The sequence below is a fragment of the Schistosoma mansoni genome, chromosome W (assembly GCF_000237925.1).
Source record: "Schistosoma mansoni strain Puerto Rico chromosome W, complete genome".
NCBI lineage: Eukaryota > Metazoa > Platyhelminthes > Trematoda > Strigeidida > Schistosomatidae > Schistosoma > Schistosoma mansoni.
This window is the reverse complement of record NC_031502.1, coordinates 45,928,316-45,951,184: the sequence shown is the minus strand read 5'-3', so window position 1 is coordinate 45,951,184 and position 22,869 is coordinate 45,928,316. Positions and strand designations below refer to the sequence as shown.

The window sequence follows — 22,869 nt, the reverse complement described above, 5'->3', positions numbered from 1 at the left end:
TTTAATTAACTTCAAGGAGTAATCATATAAGCTACATTTGTTGGTTTTAGACATTATAACATCATTTTCCTATAGTAAGTTATCCGTTAATTAACGCAATGTGCTACTCAATTCATCTTCTATCGATTGTTTAAATCTTTCCATTGATACTTAAGACTGCAATTGGTCAGTCTCTTTTGGCATATGTGAGGATTGCCTTGATATTCCAAGTCACAAGCATTTTAAGCAGAGATAGATGGTGGCTGTCCCGGAGTGAACATCAACTCTGGGTTGCAGTTACATTCAGCTAGCGAGTCTAAAAGAGAATGAAATGTGCGTCCTGGATTCCACTGTTAGTTTCCATCCATCGTTGTTTATTAAAAAGTGCTACTAAGTTTAATGTATACTAATCTAACTGTCTATCATTGTGAACTTTGTAAAAATTAGTGTCTTCAAGTGTCATTCTAATTTACTTTGGATGTCAACTAAATCCTCATTTGTCTTCATTCTGTTACTTGCATGATTTTCAGCAACTAAAACAGTAGTTGTTATAACGTATGAGTGCCCAATTTAATATATGAACGCCAATTTAGAGAGGAGTGGATTTATTGATCGGACGCAAATGATACTTGAAATCGTACGAGCAGTCTTGAGTGCTATTCGGTCCTTCCTATCTGCCTAGCCCAGCCAGTTGAGTCCAGAACACAAATAACAGCCTCGACAATATGAATCATTATTTACAAACATACTGAGTTTTTATACAAACCAAAGTAATCCATAAACTGATTATAACTCAAGAATCGTATGATAATAAATCAAAGATCAAAATAAAGCTAATGATAAGAGAAACACGAATATGAATAGTTTAGTTACGTAACAATTGTACAATAGAAAATAGGCATAATACATTGGTCGATAAATAGTCCTTAGAGTTACCATTCAAAATTCACCAGGGGATATAACAGTAATCAAACAAATAGTCCTTGATATTGGTATCTAAATTTACCTTAAGTTAATACTTCAGTCTTACCACTGAGCACTTTACATTTTGCGAGCAAATTAAGTTCAAATAATCATGGTAATTCTGAAAGACAGCTAAAAAATTACTGTATCAAGGATCTGACGCCTCATTTAAACAATAAGAAGTACACATAGAAAATAACAGAGTAAGTAAACACCCATAAATTAGGCATGCAGTGAATATAAATTTGATTTATATATATTGCTATATAAATATACTCATGCTCTAAGTTAAAGCTTAGTGATGTTTTTACTCTTTTTTTATAAATTACTAATCTCTTTACTCAACAGAAACTTTTTCACGTTTTATCTCACATTATTACTTCTTAAGTGTTCGAATATGCTTAATCTAATAGACAACGATGTTAAATGGTTATATATACACATAACCAATTCATAGTATATTTGGCATACTGTCTATCCATTGACTAGCTGTTACAACTATTACTGTATATTTAAATCAAAGAGTAAACTAATTACTCATAATAAATTCAATTTTCAATAGTTTCAATTAACAGTTTTTCCTCCTCTCATCATTTATACACTTTTATTAATAAATATTTATATGTACTAGTTCTATGTGTAACTGAAAGATTAAGTGTCTATAATAAGTAACACGAATAAATAAAGTAGACTGTATATATATTTGGAAGATGTTCATAGTCAGGGCATTCATCATTGAAGAGGTGCTTAAAAATTATTCAATCCATTTCATTGTTTTCTTATAGTTTGAATAGTTTAGCTTGACAAAAGGATATTTTCGTTTAACAATAGAGATATGGTTTGGTAAAAGAGAAGAAGAAATAAATTTCTTTTATATATCTAGATAGTTCTTTACTTTATCTGTGTTTATTATTTAATGTAATAATGTTATTATCTTTTTTTATTATTGATATATCTTACAAAGCATCATCAAAAATCGTACACACTGACAAACTTAAAGAAACACGTGCACATTCCAATGGAGCAACTAAATCTCCTTACATACTACTACTACTACTACTACCACTTACAAAAGTAGCATTTATCACAAGAAACTGTTATCTTTGTATTTTAACGTCAACTCTTCCACTTCATAAGATAAGTATATTACAAATAAACTGATTGACATATACATTACGACATATGTAGATTAAAAGGAATTTATGATGCTTCCGAATCAAGAGAGAGAGAGAGAACAGAGAGGATGAAGGGGACTAGAAAATGTGGGAAATAAACAAGTGCTTAATATTCGTTAATAAATTAGATTAGTTAAGCAAGAAACATTGATGGAAGTAAAAACATTAACATATGTCTGAATTGACTATCTTATTTTTGTCAATTATAAGTTATAAAAGTAGGAATATATATTGTTTATATTGATAATTCATAATGCAAAATGATTATCATAAAACGTTTTTCCTTAGTTTGACATTTTAATAATTATTTTGAACATATTGAGTGGATAAGGTTTATTATCATCGTTACTATAGTATTTTTATTATCTCAAAATGAATATAATGATCTCCAAGATAGTCCACATCATGAATTGACATCATGTCAGTTTGTATTGTCCTAAAAAAAGATGGATAGTAGTACCACACTGGTCTATTTCATATCTCAAGATCTAATCATCTTTGGCACATGGTATGCATAAAAAAAAATTAACTTAAACCGAGAATAACTCTATTTAGAAAATTACTAATTTTACTGAATATAGGCTATTTCAAGAGATTCATTCAAGGAAATCAAATGCACAACACAAACTGATGAATTGACTTTTCCAACTTAGTAATGGAAGAAATGTAGATAGGTATAAAATAAGGTTTTAAATAGTAAAGAACATTGATTGAATAACATAGTAAAGAGTTTATAAGTTGATAAAGTGTTTCGTGGAAAGATATGTATAGTTCGGAGGTGGTTACGCAACAAACTAACATCAGTTGCTACTTAAGTTTGTGACTTTTGTGAGATGAATACTTGTGACTCTAAGAAGGTTGAACCCCACTCTTTTTGGGTCTCACGATAAACACTGTGACATTTTATAACTGATTTGGATCTACAGTTTACAAACCCAGTCAATTTGTGATGTTTTCAATGAGCAGTTAGTGCCAGTGACTCAAATTTGTTTGACACTACTATTTGCCACCTTCAAGTAGAATTATAAGAAATCTATTTGTCAACTAGTCCCTAATGAGCCTACAAAATTGGGCAAAAATATCATTTTAATGTAATTAGATAAAAGAAAATTGGTGGTTATAACTCTGGTCTTTAATGGTTATTCATATAGTGTTATTTTATAAGAAAAATCAGCTCAACATATTTTATGCTAAAATCGATGACAAAATTTAATCTTGTGCTGACGTGAACTCAAATTCATATGTTATTTCAATGTGAATGATTATTAGGCATGGCTGACTGAAAGTTTAAAACAATTTTAGTCAAAAACATAAGTAGTTAAACCGACAGGATTTGATAGATACCGAGAATTAGATACCATGAAAGAGGTTATTATCGCTTAACTAGTTAGCGTTTAGATTGTATAGATACTTATTTATTAATATTTTCAGGCTATTATTATAAATGAATAGCTTGACAAAAATCGGGCGCCGAGTGTAGAGAAGTCATTATATGTGAAAATTATATGATGATTTTTTTTTATTTTTTTAATTTTAATTTTTAAAAAATTTTTAAAAAAAAAATTATAAAAAAATTATTAATTTTGAAAAAATTCGAAGTTTGAGCCCTTAACCCCCCCCCTCAAACCTTATTTTCTTTCCTCCCCCCTTAATTTTAAATTTTTAATTTTTCCCCCCACAGCCCCCACAATTTCTTCCCCTTGGGCACCTAATCTTTTTTTTCTTTTCCCCTTGTTGCGTTTTTTTATTTTTTTCCCTCCTTTGCCCTCTTTTTTCCCCCTCTTTGAAGTCCCCCCGGCTTGCCCTTTCTTTTCCGTTTCGCCTCTGTCTGTCATCTCGCGTGTAGGCTATACTTACCTCTCTGGACAGTGCCCCCGAGAGATGTTTTTCTTTTCACATATATATAGTTATAAATATTTTTCTTTACGTTGCTATAAGAAATGAAATAATTTTTCAAATCGATTTATAAAATTATTCACAGCTGGTAAATTAACTTTTATCAAAATGCATGATTTAAATATGATGAAAAGTAGGAAACGTAAATAATTTGTAATATTTAAATGTATAAATCTGTATGTGCAAATATTACTTTTATCCATTTAACTAGTAGTCTCTCATGATTTGCAGATGTCTGATATCACTTATTTCTTATTTTAGATACTTGTGTACATAATTAGGTAGAGCTTGTTTACCAAATGACGTTTTCATGAGTGAAATATTTTTCAAAAATTACTTTATTAAGCGAATATTTTAAATTAATTTTCGGTGGTGGTGATAATGATAACGGCGACAATAGTCATACTAATAATAATTCGAAAATAATAAATTAGACGATTAATATTGTCAAGGAATCTGATGTTTGGCTTTTTTCTTATTAAATTATATCAGATAACAAGCCGATGTAAACCATGATGAACTGGTCAATACTGTCGATTATTAGTATCGGAATCTTCGTCAGTATACATACAAAACTCTACACATGGGAATCCATTCAGGATCTTCTGGTTTTGTGGCGCGTAGGACAATGAATTCATATTTGATAATTCTAATTTTGCTGTATAGTCACTTCCTGATACATAGCATAACTATTATACAATATCGTTAACGATTTTGGAGGTTCGCTGGCATGTTTGGACTGATATGGCCACGTTTTATCACTGGAACCAGTAATTGTATATTTGTGTGATAGTAGTAGTGGTAGTAGTTTACTAGTAGGAAGGCTGAATAAATGAGTAGTAGCAGTAGTGATCCAAGTTTAATCTAAAAAGGTGATCAGCTGTTAATCAGATTTAAATGAGCAAAATTTATCAATCTTCAATTTGTACACAGACACAAATACAATATAATCAAATATAATAAACGACCAAACAGTCTGTTTCCATTTACATATTATTATTGTACAATTAGAAATAAATTAGACGTTTATACAGTGTATGAAATAAAATAATTAAAATAGTTCTTTAAATTGTTTAAAAATGGTTTTAACTTATCAGTATCGTTCTAAAATCTGGGCAGCATCACTGATGAACACGGTGGATCAGATGCAGATGTAAGGGCGAGGACCGGCAAAGCAAGAACAACATATTTACAACTGAAGAACATCTGGAACTCAAAAAATTGTCAACCAACAGCAAGATCAGAATTTTCAATACAAATGTCTAGACAATTCTACTATATGGGGCGGAGGCGTGGAGAATTACGGAAGCCATCATCCAGAAGATACAAGTGTTTATTAACAGTTGTCTACGCAAGATACTTCGGATCCGTTGACCAGACACTATCAGTAACAAGTTACTGTGGGAGACAACAAACCAGATTCCATCCAGTGGAGGAAGAAATCAGTAAGAAGCGCGGGAATTGGATTGGGCACACTTTAAGGAAATCACCTAATTGCGTCACAAGACAAGCCCTCACATGGAATCCTGAAGGTCAAAGGAGAAGAAGAAGACCGAAGAACACATTACGCCGATAAATAGTGACAAACATGAGAAGAATGAACAAAGGTTGGATAGAACTAGAAAAGAGGGCCCATGACAGAGTGGGTTGGAGAATGCTGATCGGCGGCCTATGCTTCATTGGGAGTAACAGGCGTAAGATAAGATCGTTTTAAAAATATTATAATTGGTAAACTCTAAAGCATAACATTTTGGCCTTCTCTTAAGAATTAACGAAAAATCTGTGAAACCTACTGATAAATTATCATTTTATTGTCCAGAATTAAAATACGTTGAAGTTAAAAAGAATCATTTCTTTTTTATTTTTAAGTTGTGTGCTCTTGTATTTTGTAACCGACTACATTAGTAGGTATTATTATTTCTTGAAAGTGTATGGATAATAAAACATTGATATGAAGGTGTACACGATACAAAAAAAAATAATGATTTTCACTCAAATTTAAGTATTAGGATTGTAATAAATATTGTGACAAGTCACTGTGTGACTTAGTTAAATGGTCTAGTTTGTTTATTTGTTTGCCAATCAACATTATTGAATGTAAGTAGGAAATTCTTAAAACTCTGATCAATCTAATACAATGATTTGTAAATAGATTCGCAAAGATAATATGAAGAGTACTAGTACCCCTCACCACCATTAGGAAAATAGATATTTCCTTAAAATATGTACCATTTAATATAAAATCTAGGTTGGTTACTTCTAACCACCTAAAGTTAATTTAATTTACACTGCAGTAAATTGGAACTTAGTTTATTGAACGTATTACATAGAACCTGATCCACATTAGAGATCGGAGATTGATTAATTTATGCATAACTTTAACTCAAGTATAATATATACAGAAGTATGATAATAATAGTAATTTTTCATCTCGAGATCTTATTTACATTTATTTTATGTAAACATTGTTTCTAATGTAATAATTGAATAGATTTTCAAACTAATTAACCATTTTACATGGAACTTATATTTATAACAACAATGAACAATTGACTTAAGTGATTGTATAATAACTTCAGTATAAATTGGAAGTAACTTTTATCAGAAATTGACTAGCCAGTGTCATCTGATTAACACAAATAAATGATGGAAATTACTATGGAATCATAATCTACATAAAATAATCAATGAATATATATTCAAATGGTTGAAAAATACAAATAAACTCTTATACTCAGAAGGCGTTTTGTGGAGATTTTAGTAATTCCATAGTTGAGTTCATGATTCAATGGAAGCCAGACCACAGTGGAAAACCTAGAAGCAATAGACGGCCGTTTCGTCCCACTGTGGGACTCCTCAGCATTGTGCATCCACGATCTCGCCTCGCGAGATTCAAACCCAGGACCTAACAGTCTTGCGCGCGAGGATTCAACCCCTAGACCACTGCCGAGGAGTCCCACAGTAGGACGAGACGGCCGTCCAGTGCTTCCAGGTTTTCCATGGTGATCTGGCTTCCATTGACTCATGAATTCAACAATAAAATTACTAAAATCTCCACAAAACCCCTTCTGATAATAATCATGTGCTCACTAGTGACTGGCTCGATGAAGTATTTTCTGTAGTTCTAGTGAGAAGCAGCGACCAGTTGAGTTCAATCAGGTCTGTTGTGAGATAGTAATTCACTGAAGACAATGGTGGATGTGTCGCTCAGTTTCGGGGATCGGTTGAAGTTAGACATCAACATCGTTGGATACGAGCTCAGTGGTCTAGAGGTTAAGCGCTCGCGCGCGAGACTGATAGGTCCTGGGTTCTAAGTTCGCGAGGTGGTACCGTGGGTGCGCACTACTGAGGAGTACCACAGTGGGATGAAACGGCCATCCAGCGCTTTCAGGCTTTCCATGGTGGTCTTGCTTCCATTGACTCATGAATTCCACTATAAAACTCTTATACTTCAATGAGAACAGTTAATAAATATTCATTTCTCTTTATTTCTAACAGATGAGCTTCAGGCTTATTTCAAAAGATGTTTTCACCAGTGCTAAAGGCCAGATCATTTGACTCATTGAAACTTAATTCATGTAAAAATTTAAACTAGTCTAGTGTATTCAAAGACAATTTGTACTCACATTGTACACTCATTGTGATGATATTGATAATAGTTCCAGAAATAGTTATGTCTATTATGAATAAAGTTTAGTATCACATAAGCCTCTTGAAAAACTTAATTGGTGATTAGCTTGTTCAGAGTGCTTTGTCCCCTCATATATTTATTACATGTTTGATAATTTCATCTTGTTATTTCACTAAGTCAATGTAATAAATTAGCCTTCATGTAAATTATCCGTACAATTGGTGTATAATACTTGAACGAACTCACTAATTCTATACTGTCTTGTATCTTACTAACAGACGATATATAAATAAATTCATGCTTAAATATTTTATTGTATATCAGAAACACTGTAAGTATTCGCAAAATCTAACAGACTACTTTATTTGCTCAAATAGCATGCAAATTAGGAAATTATATCTTCATTTCAATAGTAGATCAATGGTATTTGCACTATACAAATCATATGAATATATTATTAATTATTTAATCAGACAGAATATATTTCAGTGAAATTCTTTTAGTTCGAATATATATATGCATATATAATATCTAAACGAACTGATAATTCATGTATAATTAATGTTATATAATTACCATTACTATGAAACTGAACAGTCTAAACATGATAAGACACTAGATAAATATTTAAAAAAAAGATCGCAAATGTACAATATCAGCAGTCATGATTATATATTTATGCTGGACATTGAATTACTCTATAAAAACATATACATAGAATGCATTTATAATAGATAATGTAACTACTTGTTTTCCCCCTTTATTTTGTTTTCATTCTATTCAGCGACTGAATTTTTCCTGGGTGGATAATAATAATAATGATAGCAAGCTTTATTAGTAGTCAATTATTTCTGTTTGTCAAGGTGTTTAATCAACAAATATATATATATATATATATAGTGACTAGTAAATCAGTGTAGAGAATCTATGATACCTAAATCACTGAATTCTGCCACCTACCCTGATTATTCTACCTACAGCAAAATCATTAAAAAAAATAGAGTAGTCATAAATCATAATATCCACCGAATATTATAATACAAAAATATAAATGTATGTTTATTAATATTTAGTTATTCATGAATAAATTGATTGTCTGTTTGTAGAACGTAATCGTATAAACTAGATAATATGTTAACTCTAAAGTCTGTAGTTACATTCCCACATACACACATACATATATATATATATATATATATATCTATGTAATACATATGCATGTGTTAATAATATCAGCAAATAAAAGTGTACATTATCCCTTTAATGATTTATTCGACAGACTCAATTATGATAATGAATAGATTATTCTGTAATTTGACAAGGTGTACACAAGTATAGGTATATATATGTATATAACATATGTACTAGATATACAGAAGCAGAGAGAGAGAGAGCGAGGAAACAAGAAAGTCATTGTCGAATACATGAAGGTATATAACAGTTAATTATAAAATATTAATATACATTCTGTGTATGCAATCTATAATAAGTACTCGAAATAATTGTGAATATAATATACATATTACTTTGATTTTTGTCATTATTTTTCTGTTTTATCTTACTTTTTCTCTCTCTGTATATTCGAAATATATTCATACATAGAAAATTACACATAATTAATATGACTACTATTAATCTACTTATTTTCTCTCTGTATAAAGCATAAAAATCAGATATATTTACTCGAAAGTTATTTACACGATGATTATATATTCATAGACAAAATATACACGTTCTCATATGAAACAAAATAAAAATGATAACAAAAACGATATGACAAGGGAAACTGAAGGAAAAAAGGGAAAAGAAACTAACACACTAAAATATATAAATAGATAATAAATTGAATGATGAAATAATGGTAATACTTGGGAAAAAAATTTTTGTTAATAGACATTAATACCGTTGGGTGCCGGCCATCTCAATGGTCTAGTGCTTAAGCACTCTCACGCGAGACTGATAGGTCCTGGGTTCGAATCTCGAGAGGCGGGATCGTGGATGCGCACTGCTGAGGAGTCCCACAATATGACGAAACGGCCGTTTATTGCTTCCAGGTTTCCCATGGTGGTCTAGCTTTCATTGACTCATGAATTCAACTATAAAATTACTGAAATCTCCATAAAACCCCCTTTTAGTTCAGCAATTTTTTAAATTATAGTGACTATTGCGAGACAATTAAATTCTGATTTCGTTCTAGTATAAGGTTATAAGTGGATAATATTCGTAAGTTACAAATTAACAACGTAGGCTATCTTCGTTTTTAGTCGTCCTTCAGAAACTACTAGTTAAACGATATCCTATTTCACTTATTGTTACAATGTAGATAAATATAACCCAAATTATCTATACATTAACTGAAAGATTTTGGTTTTAAAATAGTGAATATGTATTTGCATAACTTACTTCCGTGAAAGTGAGAATTAATATAATTAATCTTTTTCACAGGCATATTTTTAAAAAGTTTGTCCTCTATATTGACACAAAGACGATTCAGTTAATACAAAACTCGTGTATTTATTTGGTTTTGATAGAAGTTTATTAGTCAATTTGAAGCGCTATCACAAACAAATGTATCCAGGGTTATTTCACTGCGAAACTACTATAAACGATCTCTGCCCCTTAAAGTCCTTTCAAAATCTTTTAATGGGATGGTTAAGTTCAAAAGGAAATCATTTCTGATCTGATGGCAAAGTCAATTATGTTATTTGTGTTTTATATACGTCTGATGTAAACCATAGACCACTTCACACGAACAATTTTAAATTAAAATAGCAAATTGCAGACCATATTTTCCTGTGTATGTACAATTTCACTAAGTGATAACTCAAAAACATTGTATCATCGTGTATCAATCTGGTGATCTAGCTCCTATTACGTCGTGGTCAAATAATTTTTGATGGAAATTTATACCGATAGCTCACATTGATTGTGGGATGTAAATGTAAATATCATGATTTTTTAATATCATACACAACTAGTCCAACAACCACTAAAAAATATAGATGGGAAATTTGGAATTTCTAATATATTAACTTACGTTTTCAGTTTAATTCTTATTTTATTCAGAAAAGTGAAATCTAAAGCGTTCTGACAAAAAGTGGTGTTTTGTGATATAATAGACAGAATTAGAGGATTATTATTTGTTTTATTACCTATTTCTTGGCCATTTCTTACCTGCTGTCATACTCTTTGACTGAAGAGTTTGGATATAAAGAGAGGCCGTAGCTCTTTATTTCATATTTATTCGATTGGATAGTGATTGTGCCTTCTGAACTTTAAAAGTCAATTCCGTGTGAAAACTATCAACTCAATCATTTTAGCTATAAGTGATGCCCTATCTAATCGATAGAGTCGTTATAACTGTCCATCATATGAATCACATGAGAAGTGATATTATCTATTAGTGATATTTTCAGTATACAACAGGTTTTTAGTATAGAAGTTATGGTTCGAACCGTGACAAGTGGTATTCAAAGGCTTCCGATGATTAATAAATATATCCAGCGGTAATAGATGAATGCCAAGCAATATCATGAGTTGAATGAAGTTATGAATAAAAACCATTCGATACAAACTTAGTAGTTTGAAGGTGAATTACTTACCCCAGAGGACTATAAGTTCCTGGTTCGATCCTTGACAAGGTCATGGGTGTACTGTTGGGGAGTTCCATTAGAGTACGAAACGACTTGAATGCTTCCTGGTTCTCTTAATAAGGTTAGTCCGTAAAGTAAACTGACAAAATACAACAATCTACTTGAAATTTTGTATATTTTTTATTTAAAAATGAATCTTGTAAGTTTAAGTCAAAATATGCTTAAGGAATCTAGATTATCGAACACTTTATTACAATAATGAAATGATTGTGTATTACGTTTTAACGATAAATACCTTTATATCTTAAGTTTTGTTTACGCAATACAACAATGCTCGTGTATCATCGAATATTTAATAGAAACGGGTTTTAAAACTGACTAATAAGTACATTTGAATAATTTTCTTCCCGGTTAGCGTTTTTTTAGCGAGTTGGTTTTCTACGGGATGGGGTCGCTAACCCTATGCCCAACCCTCCTCCTTTACCCGGGCTTGGGACCGGCAGTAACCCTCCGGAGGAGCTACAGGCGGAGTGGGTTGGAGAATGCTGGTCGGCGGCCTATGCTCCATCAAGAGTAACAGGCGTAAGTAAGTAATAAGTACATTTCGTCTCTTTTTGTTGAAACTATTCAGGATACATTCTTAGGTTTCTAGAATAGTTACACATCGGAAATTCCAATCACCCTACATATTTTTCCAAATACAATCCCGTTCTTTTTATCCTGAATTCAGTACGAATATTCTTGAAATCATTTTAAATGTTATAACTTCGTGACAAAATTTTTTATTGTTTACTGTAATTTATATCGTCAACAGTTATTAATCTTTATCTTGTGTCATTTTAATATAGGGTAATGTAAAGAGTGAATATATAAAATTCTTGAAAGTTCACTACTATACCCAACAGATTGGAAAAATGAGATTGTAAAGCGTCATTTTTCTACGTTTTAGTTACGTTAATTTTATTCTCTTCAAAATCTACCCTATCTGTACCAACTAATTTCCTCTTGAATTCCGAAGAAACCGGGATTCTAAGATGCCTCGCCGTTATATAATTCGTTAGAATCGTGTAAACTGATGTTTTCTTAAATCCAGTTCATCAGCAATCATCAAAAACCACTGACTGAAAATAAGAATCGACCTCCCATGTTTAATGCCGTCACCACTAGAGAAAATCATCGTATCCTCTAGTATCATCTATCAAATTTCCACGGTCATCCATAAAACCTTTAGTACATCTGAAAATACCTTGTTAAAAAATATATATCTCTAAACAACACCTGACGTTTGATTAATTTATCCAAGTATTTATAACACAGAAAAGCACTATTTGAATATATATATATATATACTTTTCAAATCAACGGTGTTGTTTCATTAAACTATGGAGAATTTACAAACTAAATTAATCCTTAAAAAAAAATTATATTGCTTACTTATAAAGTAAGTTGTTTAAACAACTAAATAGATACTTACAATTACACGAACGTACACACACGCACACTCAGATTTTTCTAATGACATAGATATATTTGATATGTATTCTCTAGGATATTTTTCCCTCCTTTCAACTTGCCATCAAAATAATTATATTTATAATATGAAATTTATATTTTAATGAAAAACTCGAAAAGAAAAATGGAGAGAAAATTGAAAGATAACAACATCTTATCTATCTATACCCAATACACTATAAAGTAATAAGAAAAAAACTACTTTCAACTTTCCTACTTCTTCTATACACACCTAAAACATATTTGTGTTAAAATTGTATTACTATTGAAATACTTTAATTTATGACTAGTTAGTGAATAATACTACTAATAAAATTGATAGTAATGAAGTAGAAGAAAAAACTGTACAATTATTTGTAAACAAACTACACGCAACTAGTAAATGTGGTGACAAATCAATTGAGAATAATTTATTACATTTGTGACATCTCTCGGGTTTTTTATCATATCATTCAACATTTCATTTTATTTAGCATTCTTTGCGTGTGTATTTTATTACCTATCTTGACATGATGATGATGATATGAAACTGTGGAGTAAAGTAAGTTTTATTTAAAGAAAACACTCTATTAAAAAAACAAACAAAAAAGAAACATACACATATTTTTAACTAGAAAATAAGTTAAGTGAACTTGTCAACGTGAGTGTACACGCATAAAATTAGTACAAATAGATGAATAGACAATAACAACAAAATTATCTAGATAGTTTTTTTTTAAAAAACAAAAGAAAAGGCGGGAATACGGATTCTCTTTTATATTGAAGTAACTAATCATTACCCTAGTTAGAAAGTATTCAGTTACATATACGTTATTGAGTCTTCTTTTATATAAGAGATAAATCTCACTTTGATAATCAATTGTTTATTTCCTATTTTGTTCTACAAGTTTCTTTGATTATTGAGATCAAATGAATACACATATATTACTGTAGAACTGATGACCGATAATGATGAGAAGTATTCACGTAGGCAGATAGCAGTAGTCATGCGTTCATATATATGTATATATAACTTGATGCTGAACAGTTCTTCAAACAAAAAAATGAGTATACTGATAAAAGAGTTGTTTACCACTCTTTAAATTTTTTGCTTTTACTGTTATTCTCAATTTAATCTCTAAACAATTATCTGATTATAAATACATACATATACACTCGCGTGTATAGTAACTTATCAACCAACAGTCAATTTTGCGTTAAATGTTATACTTCAGTTGAATATTTTATGTATTTGTCCCCTATTCTCTTTTCCCTTTGATTTGATTGAGAAAATTTTTGATTATAATTAAATTTTTTCACATTTAACTTTCTCCTCCTTTCAGTTTTTAATTTACACAAGGTTTATACAGTAATAATAAATTTTAGAATGATGAAGACAGCTCGACAGTCACGCATATTAGGCATATGTCATTTGTCAAAAAATGAAAGAGGCAAATATGTTTATTTGGGTTGCTGATTTCTCTACCGATTTTCACTTTCTAACTGTTATTGTGCTGTGATGATTAGAAAGGAGTACATTATTAAGAAATGATGATGAGCAAAATAAACAGATCAACAGATGAATAGATAGTTAGTCAGTTCGTTTTTATCCCAAATCGAAACTAACAAAAAACCAGGAAGTAGAGAGTAAGTATCTAGTCATCCTTTGAGATTTCTTGCTGATGTATACTTATGACTATAAATGAGATGGAACCAAGGGCATTTGATTTTTCTTATCAGAACAACAAATTTAGATAAACAAGTCACAAGCCAATGGTTCGTAATTTAATTTTTATTCAATCTGAAACACAACGCGATCATCATTCAATGTCATTAATGAGTATCTAGATTTCGACTTCGTTGAACTTCATCATCATAACTTTAAGAATCTAACCTGAAGCCAAATTACTCAATCAATATCAAGATAAAAAGGAATTAGCCCATGTTCACTGTGTTTCTTCACTTAAAAAACGTGCCTAAACAAAATTTCTACTCATAACTTATGCATAGAATGACACTTTTAGTTTGTATGTAAACGTGACACACAAAGTATAACGCTAAGAAATGTTTTTTGACAAAATAATACATTATACGACGAGAGGAAGTTTCGAAGAGTATATAAATGCCAAATTTTTAATTAACAGCATGGAATACTTTCAATGAGACCCTAACCGACTGTTTAGTATTCCTGTCAGATAACCTTATGAAGATGAGTTTTCCTACCTAGTACTTCTAAAAATCGTTTGGCTACTTAAATATTAGCAAGTAGTAAATTCATACAAAACAAATAATCGAATATCACGACTTTGTTAAGCACATAGTTAAATGAATAAGCAATCTTCCCCAGTAAATTCTGAATACGTCTCAACCAATTCAATGCACTTATATAAAGCATCCTTCCAATATGGGCGCTTTTTTAAAGTGTAGATAGGAGAATATGTTAGTGTGTTAATACTGAGATATCATCACTGAATTATAAGACAATTAAGCTGTCCTGTGAACGACAATCGAGACCTACTACACCAAGTTACTATAATCATCACCGTTACGAAATTAATTGAAACAAAACGTTCTCAAACCACCTTCCAAAGTAGTTGCAAAAGTATGCATGTTGATCATTCAGAAAAGTAGTTTTGATTGATAAATAAATAAATTTGGGAGGTACCGCTTCAAAGCGACGAACCCAGTTGTCGGGAATAGTTTATTCGAGAAATATCAACCCACTTAGAACTTCATACGATATAAATTGTAAGAATAGTAGTGATGGAGAAGACTGAAAGCTCATGTGGATGCTCTTTAGGGTAGACGTAATTGGGAAACATTCATTGTTGCTTTGGTCATTATCAGTATCTACTTTCCAATTACTTTAGTAATTTAAAGGTTGTTAAAAATGTTTTTTTTACCAAACGACGTGCACTATTGATCCGCTCGTTATCACAAAACTTATACTATCCAGGCTTATAAACTGAAACTAAAGCAGCAAACAATTTTGAACTGATTTCTCCATTATTTAAGACGTATGAGGATTTCCTAGACAACCTTGCAGAAACATTTTTTCGCAACAGCACTGGACTGATAATGCAACCGACGTTTTTGACTTTATTAGTCCCTACTTTTTGAATTTTAGCATGACTAATTTCTTTGAAACATCTTCAATATGTGAAGACTTGTCAGGAACATGTTGAACACTGATTGCGTAATTAGTAGTAATTAACTTACTATGAATGAGTCTAAGGAGACAACTGAGTATTTTTGTGAATGACTTGGTTAATTTCAACCATATAAGTGCGATTTAATCCCAGTCACCATGGATTTCTCAAGATTGATGGTAAACAGTGTTAGGTAGTATATATTATTAAGTTAGCTTGCCTTACTTCCTGTACACTCGACAATAAGTTTAAAACGATATATATATATATATATATATATATGCGCAGGGAGTGAAGTAGTCAACGCGTCGACAACTTCACTTATGTTGGAAGTCCGATTAGCTCTAAGAGGATTCGAAAAGCCCGTTCGGCTTTTGACAACTTACGTCACCTGCGACATGACCGTTTATCAATTAAAGGACGAGTATACTGCATAGTAGTTCATTGTTTTACTTTATGGCTGTGAAACGTAGATATTAAGGGCAGAGGTGTTATAACTTGTGACCCTGTTCCCTAATAATACATAACGTAACAATACCGCCAATTAGAAAATAGCGAATTATCGACCGGACCAATGACTCATAAAACGCGTACGAGCAGTCTAGAGTCCTTATCGGCCTTTCTTCCTGCCTGTTGAGTAAAGAACACCAATCTCATCCTCGGCGATATGAATCATGTATTTCAAACATAATGGGTTTATATAATAACCAATTAGACCACATCGTTCCATAAAATAGAAAATAAAATTTGTACAAGCTTTAGTCAAATGTGGGAGACTGTAATTGAAAGACTGGGCTAAACTGAAGAACAGTAAGTCGTATAATAATAGTCTATGGGTCAAAATAAAGCTTATAATAGGAGGAACACGAATATGCACAGTCCAGTTACTTAACAAATAAACAATAAAAATATATGCATCGTATTGTTTCATAAATAGTTCTCGAGAGTTACCATTGATAATTCTCGTCGGGATACAACAAGGGGATACTCGTAAGTTACTAGTATCTGACCACAGATGCCTTAAAAATATTGCTCGCATCTGCTGCGATCATCGGGCAAGTAATAGTGACGTTAGACATAGGGCATTAGGGAATGGTGGTAAATCAGTTGATGAGGTTGTGAATCTTCATCGACTGAGATGGTCGAGCTACATGTTACGTAATCCTGAACACCGATTACCATGACGCACAATGCTGACTAGTATTGGCGATGGTTGGAAGAGTTAGGGGTGGCCAAACAAAAACGTGGCATCAGCCCTTGAAGTCACTAACTTCTGGACTGAACCATGTTGGTAGATGCAGAATATTAGTTTGGGGTTCGTGCGACTGTCGTAACCAATGGTTGGAGACTCTGGGTGACATGACTCAGAATCGGTCACAACAGCGTAGGTGCATACACTCTTTGCTTTTCTTCAAACTGTGAAACTAAAACTGCTTTATACCTTCCTTTCTTTCTTCCTGTATTACATCCTTTTATGCAATCTTTATATATTGCTACCATTGAAGTAACCACTTCTATGAATTCGGTGTTCATCTTGTTATGCTAATGAAGTATGGCAACTTAGACCGATGCATATATGTACCCGGTTCTACGTTGTAGACAACTGACTAATATATGCGCGCCAAAAAAGAGAAACTAGGACAAAGTCAAAAGCTCTATTTTATTCTAAATTAATGTACCTAGAAATACCCAGCTCTTTTGAATTAATTAACAATCTAACATGTGAGAAAAGTTAATATTGATTGTTTAAATATGAAATTAGTAGTCCATAAAGATCCTGCGAATTAGATCATTTAAAAACCAAATGAACCAAGTAATACTTCATCGATATACATAATCTGCTTTTAGGTTTTCTGAGATTTCGACTTCCCACCTATCACCATTTTGCAGCAATTTTTCTTTATTATATAGTAATTCTTCATGTGTTTCAGTAGAATATTCGAAGTTTGGTCCCTGTAATTCAAAAGAGAAAACAAACTGGAAAATTAGTTATCTTATTCACTTGATGCTGTTTACTTTTATCTTCCCATTGTTAGTTAGGACTGCATTTGATCAGTCTCTTGTTGGCATATGTGCATCTTGTACGGACTGCCTCGATATTGCCTGAAGTCACAAGCTTTATAAGCATCAGCACTGAGATGCAGGTACATCCAGCTGACAAGTCCCGGATGGGACGAAACACGTCCTGAATTCCACTGCTAGCCACTATTCATCTTTGCGCATTAGTTATCTTAGTTGCAAATATTTGGCCTTATAAGATCAATCGAAAGTAACAACGCCATCCATAAACCACAAAAGGGTTTGGGAAGTGGAAAATAAGAAAAATTAAGTTTCTAACTCATTTTAGAAGGTAGCAACTTTTCAAGCGGCATCAATTTTCTTCAAGACACCGAAGAGCCTCTATGACTATGCTGTAGTTTGGTGGATTATGCAGAAGTGTGCTTAGAACTGTCTCATATTCAACACACGAATAATTGTTAAGATTACAGTTATATTGACATAACCTGCCAAAAAATAATATCCTTCAGGTAAAAATCCATTCGTTTTACAGGGGAAGTTAGACTGAACAGAGTAATAGCTTTTACAGTAACGCATTAGTCCTATTTGCTACATTTGATAAAATAAATACTGCAGCATAAAACACATGAACTAATCAAAAAGAAATGAATCAAAACTGGTCATCTAAAGTGTAAGCAGAAAGATAGAAAGTACCTGGCTCATATTTTAGACTTACAATTACTAAAATTTAAAACTACCCGTCTATGACACCCCATTGAGCTTAAAGAGGAACTGTATTTCCTAAATTCATATCTGTTAGTAGCAAAACTACTGTGTCCTAGACTTCACAATACAATGAAATGATGAAATTAAGATGTGCAAATGAACTTGTCTAAAAACTCCATAAGATTTATAACTACTGTGGTAAGTTCATTTACTTTTTCTAGTCAGACTTTTCTACCTCATGATTTAAGGAGATTTAAACTCTCCGAACTTTAAAGTAACAAAACAGAACAATCTATGAAATGGAGACACCGATAAACCAAAGTACGAGTTTCTGCTGATGTGTTTAAAGCGGGTGAAAACTTATGGGTAAGGATTCTCAACTAAAAAATAATTCCTAACCTTGTTTTTATATAGGCCTAAATGAGGTGTTCCTTTTTTGAGAGCTTATAAATGTAAGTAGTCTGAGCAGGTAACAAGACAAAAAGTGTTGTGCTGGGTGCTGGGAAATATGTGATTCTGATTTATTATTTATTCATTTAAACACAAACACCGGTACAAGAAGGTACTAAATATTTATTCGCTACACAAACCATTTAATTTGTGTGAGGGTCGGAATACTGCCCGGGCGCCCTAGCCGAAGCAGGTGCCACACTCCGAGCCTTTGACCTACAGGTCTAATGCATAAGGCAATGGAGCAACATTAGAAGATGCAGTCCCATGGTAGCCGATGACTAACAATAGGTTCATACGCCATTTGGAGCTCATATGCATCAATGGTTTAGAATTTGGGTTTCCCAACTCCACTAGGGTGTATTCTTAGTATTCACGAACCCGGTTAAAGTGCCGGACATTCGCCTTTCATTTTCTCGATTTCGTAAAAAAACACCCCCTCTACAAGAAGGCAGTGACTGTATACACCTAGCCATATGAGAGCATTTCGAGAGGGACAGCTAATTCTTCTCATCCCAGGCCGTACCACGGCATCTAAGGGCAGTGTGACTCTGATGATCGGAGTGAAATATGGAGTAACATTTTCCTTAATCAGATGAATATCTGAATATTAGTGAACTCAATGAATGTACGGACGTCTTTACATCTAACGTGAACAACCTTATTTTTAACATACCAAAAACATAATACAGTTAATTATCATGTGATTCACATAAAAGTTTTATTTTGCTAGTAATTAGGATGAATTACACACACTTTTTACAAAACTGTCCAACTTCACTTTAAACGCTTAGCAACTAGTGGAACCGAAAAATGAGTAGTCGCTGATTTTTATCTATTTTACATATAACTCCTAAAACATGGAAAGACTCAAAGATTCAATATACATTTAAAATCTTTCGAAAGATGTCATTTAACTGTTAACACACACCAAAACCATAGAAAATTGGCCTAGCAACCAGATCCGTGTCGAAATTAAAGGGATGTTAAATAATCAGTTTTAAAAATAAAAGGTAGTTAAAACTGTATTTAGTGCCAAGTCAGGAATTCGTGATATTCCCAAAAACAGAAATAGACATAGATTTTAAGCTGACCACCTTAATTAAACCCAAGGCATCTATGAAACACTGACTATGCAGTTTTGTTCACTCATCCCTGAAGTTTGTGGGAAAATTTCGAGTGACCTTGATTATTTAAGACTAGATATAGAGGTTCAAAGGCGTTTTATTGAGTTAGTCACAATGATTTTAGATAAAGAGATAGAAAATTTTTTTGTCGTGATAGGTTTGTAGAGTTTGAAACAGTCGTTTTACAGCAATATTTTAGACGTTACACAGGAAAAAGGTATTTGGAATTTGCTAAACCTTAAGGTGATCATACAAGAGTGAATGATGTTTTAAACGCATTCGTTCTTACTGATTATCTATGCCAACGAAAAACGGATTAAACCGAGACCTGAAACATGATGTCTGTCTTCAAAATTACCTAGTCTCCTGTTGTAATTTTACAAAGAATCTCCGAGTATATGAACGGTTTTTCTCAAACACATGGAATAAACTGACATCTTGACAATTTTATTTTTGAGATTAGGGATATGGTTAGTGGATGCGGCTTACTCGGCACCTAAGTTGAATGTGAAACTATCAATAGCATTTTAAAGTCACCTCCAAAACGAATGTGAAATAAAGATGTAACAAATAGGATCATAAATGGATAATTCACTAAGTCAGCAAAGGTGAAAATGGGTTTATGATGTAATCTGTACAAGTTTAGTGGCCGATTCGCAGGGTCAAAAGGTCTATTAAACTAGCCATACATCATTTTGTGTGTAAATTTCTTAGTGCTTTACAATTACCAAAGGGTAGGGTGGAAGTTCTATCATTTTTAGTAATATACTAATAAGCGTTCTTATGCTGCTCGAGAAGGTATGGATATCGCTCTTGCATGGGCCACACCATGCTGTTTAACTCAAAATTTATAGGTGAATACGAAGATGTAAAAATATCAGGGTTTAGTAAACGAACCGTAAAATTCAGTAACAGTATTCGCTACGTCAGCCACTGAATAAATACATTTCCCTCACTGCGAAAGTGAAAATATGAAACGGTTGATTCACTAGGGAGATTCTACAAGTCAACTATTGGTTCTTAATTTAAAACGTTTACAAAGTATTACTAATTATTTGCTAGTAGATTTGGATTTTGCTGTTGTGAACTGATAAGCAATAAAATAAACTCAAAGATATGTTAATGAGAAATTGGTACGCAGGCCAGAGAACCAGCCAGATGCTCTTTGTTACTACGAGTATAGTAAAAACTTTAAAAGAACAAATTGGTTACCTCTACGATGGCGTCTACTGGACACGCTTCCTGGCAAAACCCGCAATAAATGCACTTGGTCATATCAATATCATATCTAGTTGTCCTTCTACTTCCATCAGCTCTTGGCTCAGCCTCAATAGTGATTGCTTGGGCTGGACATATAGCTTCGCAAAGTTTGCAAGCGATGCACCGTTCCTCACCACTAGGGTACCTACGTAGAGCATGCTCACCACGAAATCTAGGACTGAGAGGACCCTTCTCGAAAGGGTAGTTTAAGGTTGCAGGCTCCTTGAAAATCATACCAAAGGTTAACCGTAGACCTATAATAATCAATACTGTTTATCAGTAAGTTTAATACCTCTCAAAATATCTGCTAATATAAGCCATCTAGTCACATTCTCAAAGGCACTTTTAGTCGTATTTTCTTCATGAGGATTAACAACTAGTTTATAATTTGAATTGTAGTGTCCCAAATGCAACTTTGCAGCTGCAACCTCAACTAGAGGAGAAAGATTAAGAGCACATCTCCGGCTGAACAAGGTCATGATAACCGTTGAAGTATCAAATACCTAAATGCGGTTCAATATCCAATATCTATATTATAAGATTGTATAAACCGATTAATTGCTTTGCGCTTGCTTCTTGTAGTCTAAATACATTTCTAACCAGCATTGTATCTATTTGTTGTTTTGTATATTTTAGTGTCAAATAAATCCCCAAAGTCAATAACTCTGTAAACGTTCAGATATTTGATGCTGACAACAATAGTTTTAATGGACTCACCTAGCTAAAGGCGCTCGGTCAAGCACACGCATCAGATCACGAGTGGAAATGTCGTGTTCAACATCCCTTGCAATCACTAGCCAGATTAGATCAGTCGATCCACGGTATATTGACAACTCATTAAATATATCTTCGAACCTTCTCTCTTCTGTCTTTTGATTTCACTTGGTGCGTACGATTCATAATAGGTGTAACTGGTTAAGACGTTTTTACACTCCGAATACCTGTTTGATCCTTCATTCGTGTTTCTGCTTGTCTGTGGATTTTAATCTGTTGTTACACTTGCCTTCGTCCCTTTTCACCTTTGATAGTAAATTTACACAGTTAATGGTACTTTGTTTCACACACCCACACACACGATGGGTGTTTTGGACCAGTTATACTAGCATCTTTAGTCCTTTTCTGCAGATAAGTCTGACCGAATTGTCCTGCTTTCAAGTTTGTGAAGTACAATCTCATTCACTTAACGAAATCCAATTTCAGCTGTTCACCACTGCCTTTAAAATTTTTGCTTAGGTTTAAATTTTGATATGCTCCAGATATCAAAATGTCACTTCTTTCGTCCTTAAAGTTAGTCTTCCTTAGCACAGCTGTTCTCGTGGTGGGGCTTATCTGTAGCTAGAGGAAACTGATACAATATTTCTGCAAACCGACACAGGGACTGATTCACATCGCACTTTATCAAGTTAACGATGGTTACAAGCTCAGTTCGAT

The 22,869-nt window shown here is 32.6% G+C and overlaps 1 protein-coding gene across 2 annotated transcripts; it reads right to left on the bottom strand.

Annotated features, from left to right (window-relative positions):
• Positions 1–17,523: 17,523 nt before the first annotated feature.
• On the bottom strand, positions 17,524–21,949 carry Smp_042590.1 (putative nadh-ubiquinone oxidoreductase 1, chain; the record flags this gene model as incomplete). Of its 2 annotated transcripts, XM_018789893.1 has the most annotated exons (3): positions 17,524–17,830; positions 21,391–21,692; positions 21,731–21,949. In XM_018789893.1, the coding sequence occupies 3 exons, from the start codon at positions 21,915–21,917 to the stop codon at positions 17,699–17,701; spliced, it is 621 nt and encodes a 206-aa protein (XP_018655292.1). In that variant the 3' UTR covers positions 17,524–17,698. The 2 variants fall into 2 exon arrangements, with proteins under 2 accessions (XP_018655292.1, XP_018655291.1); XM_018789894.1 differs by lacking the exon at positions 17,524–17,830 and having other exon boundaries at positions 21,172–21,692; positions 21,731–21,917.
• Between the last annotated feature and the right edge of the window lie 920 nt (positions 21,950–22,869).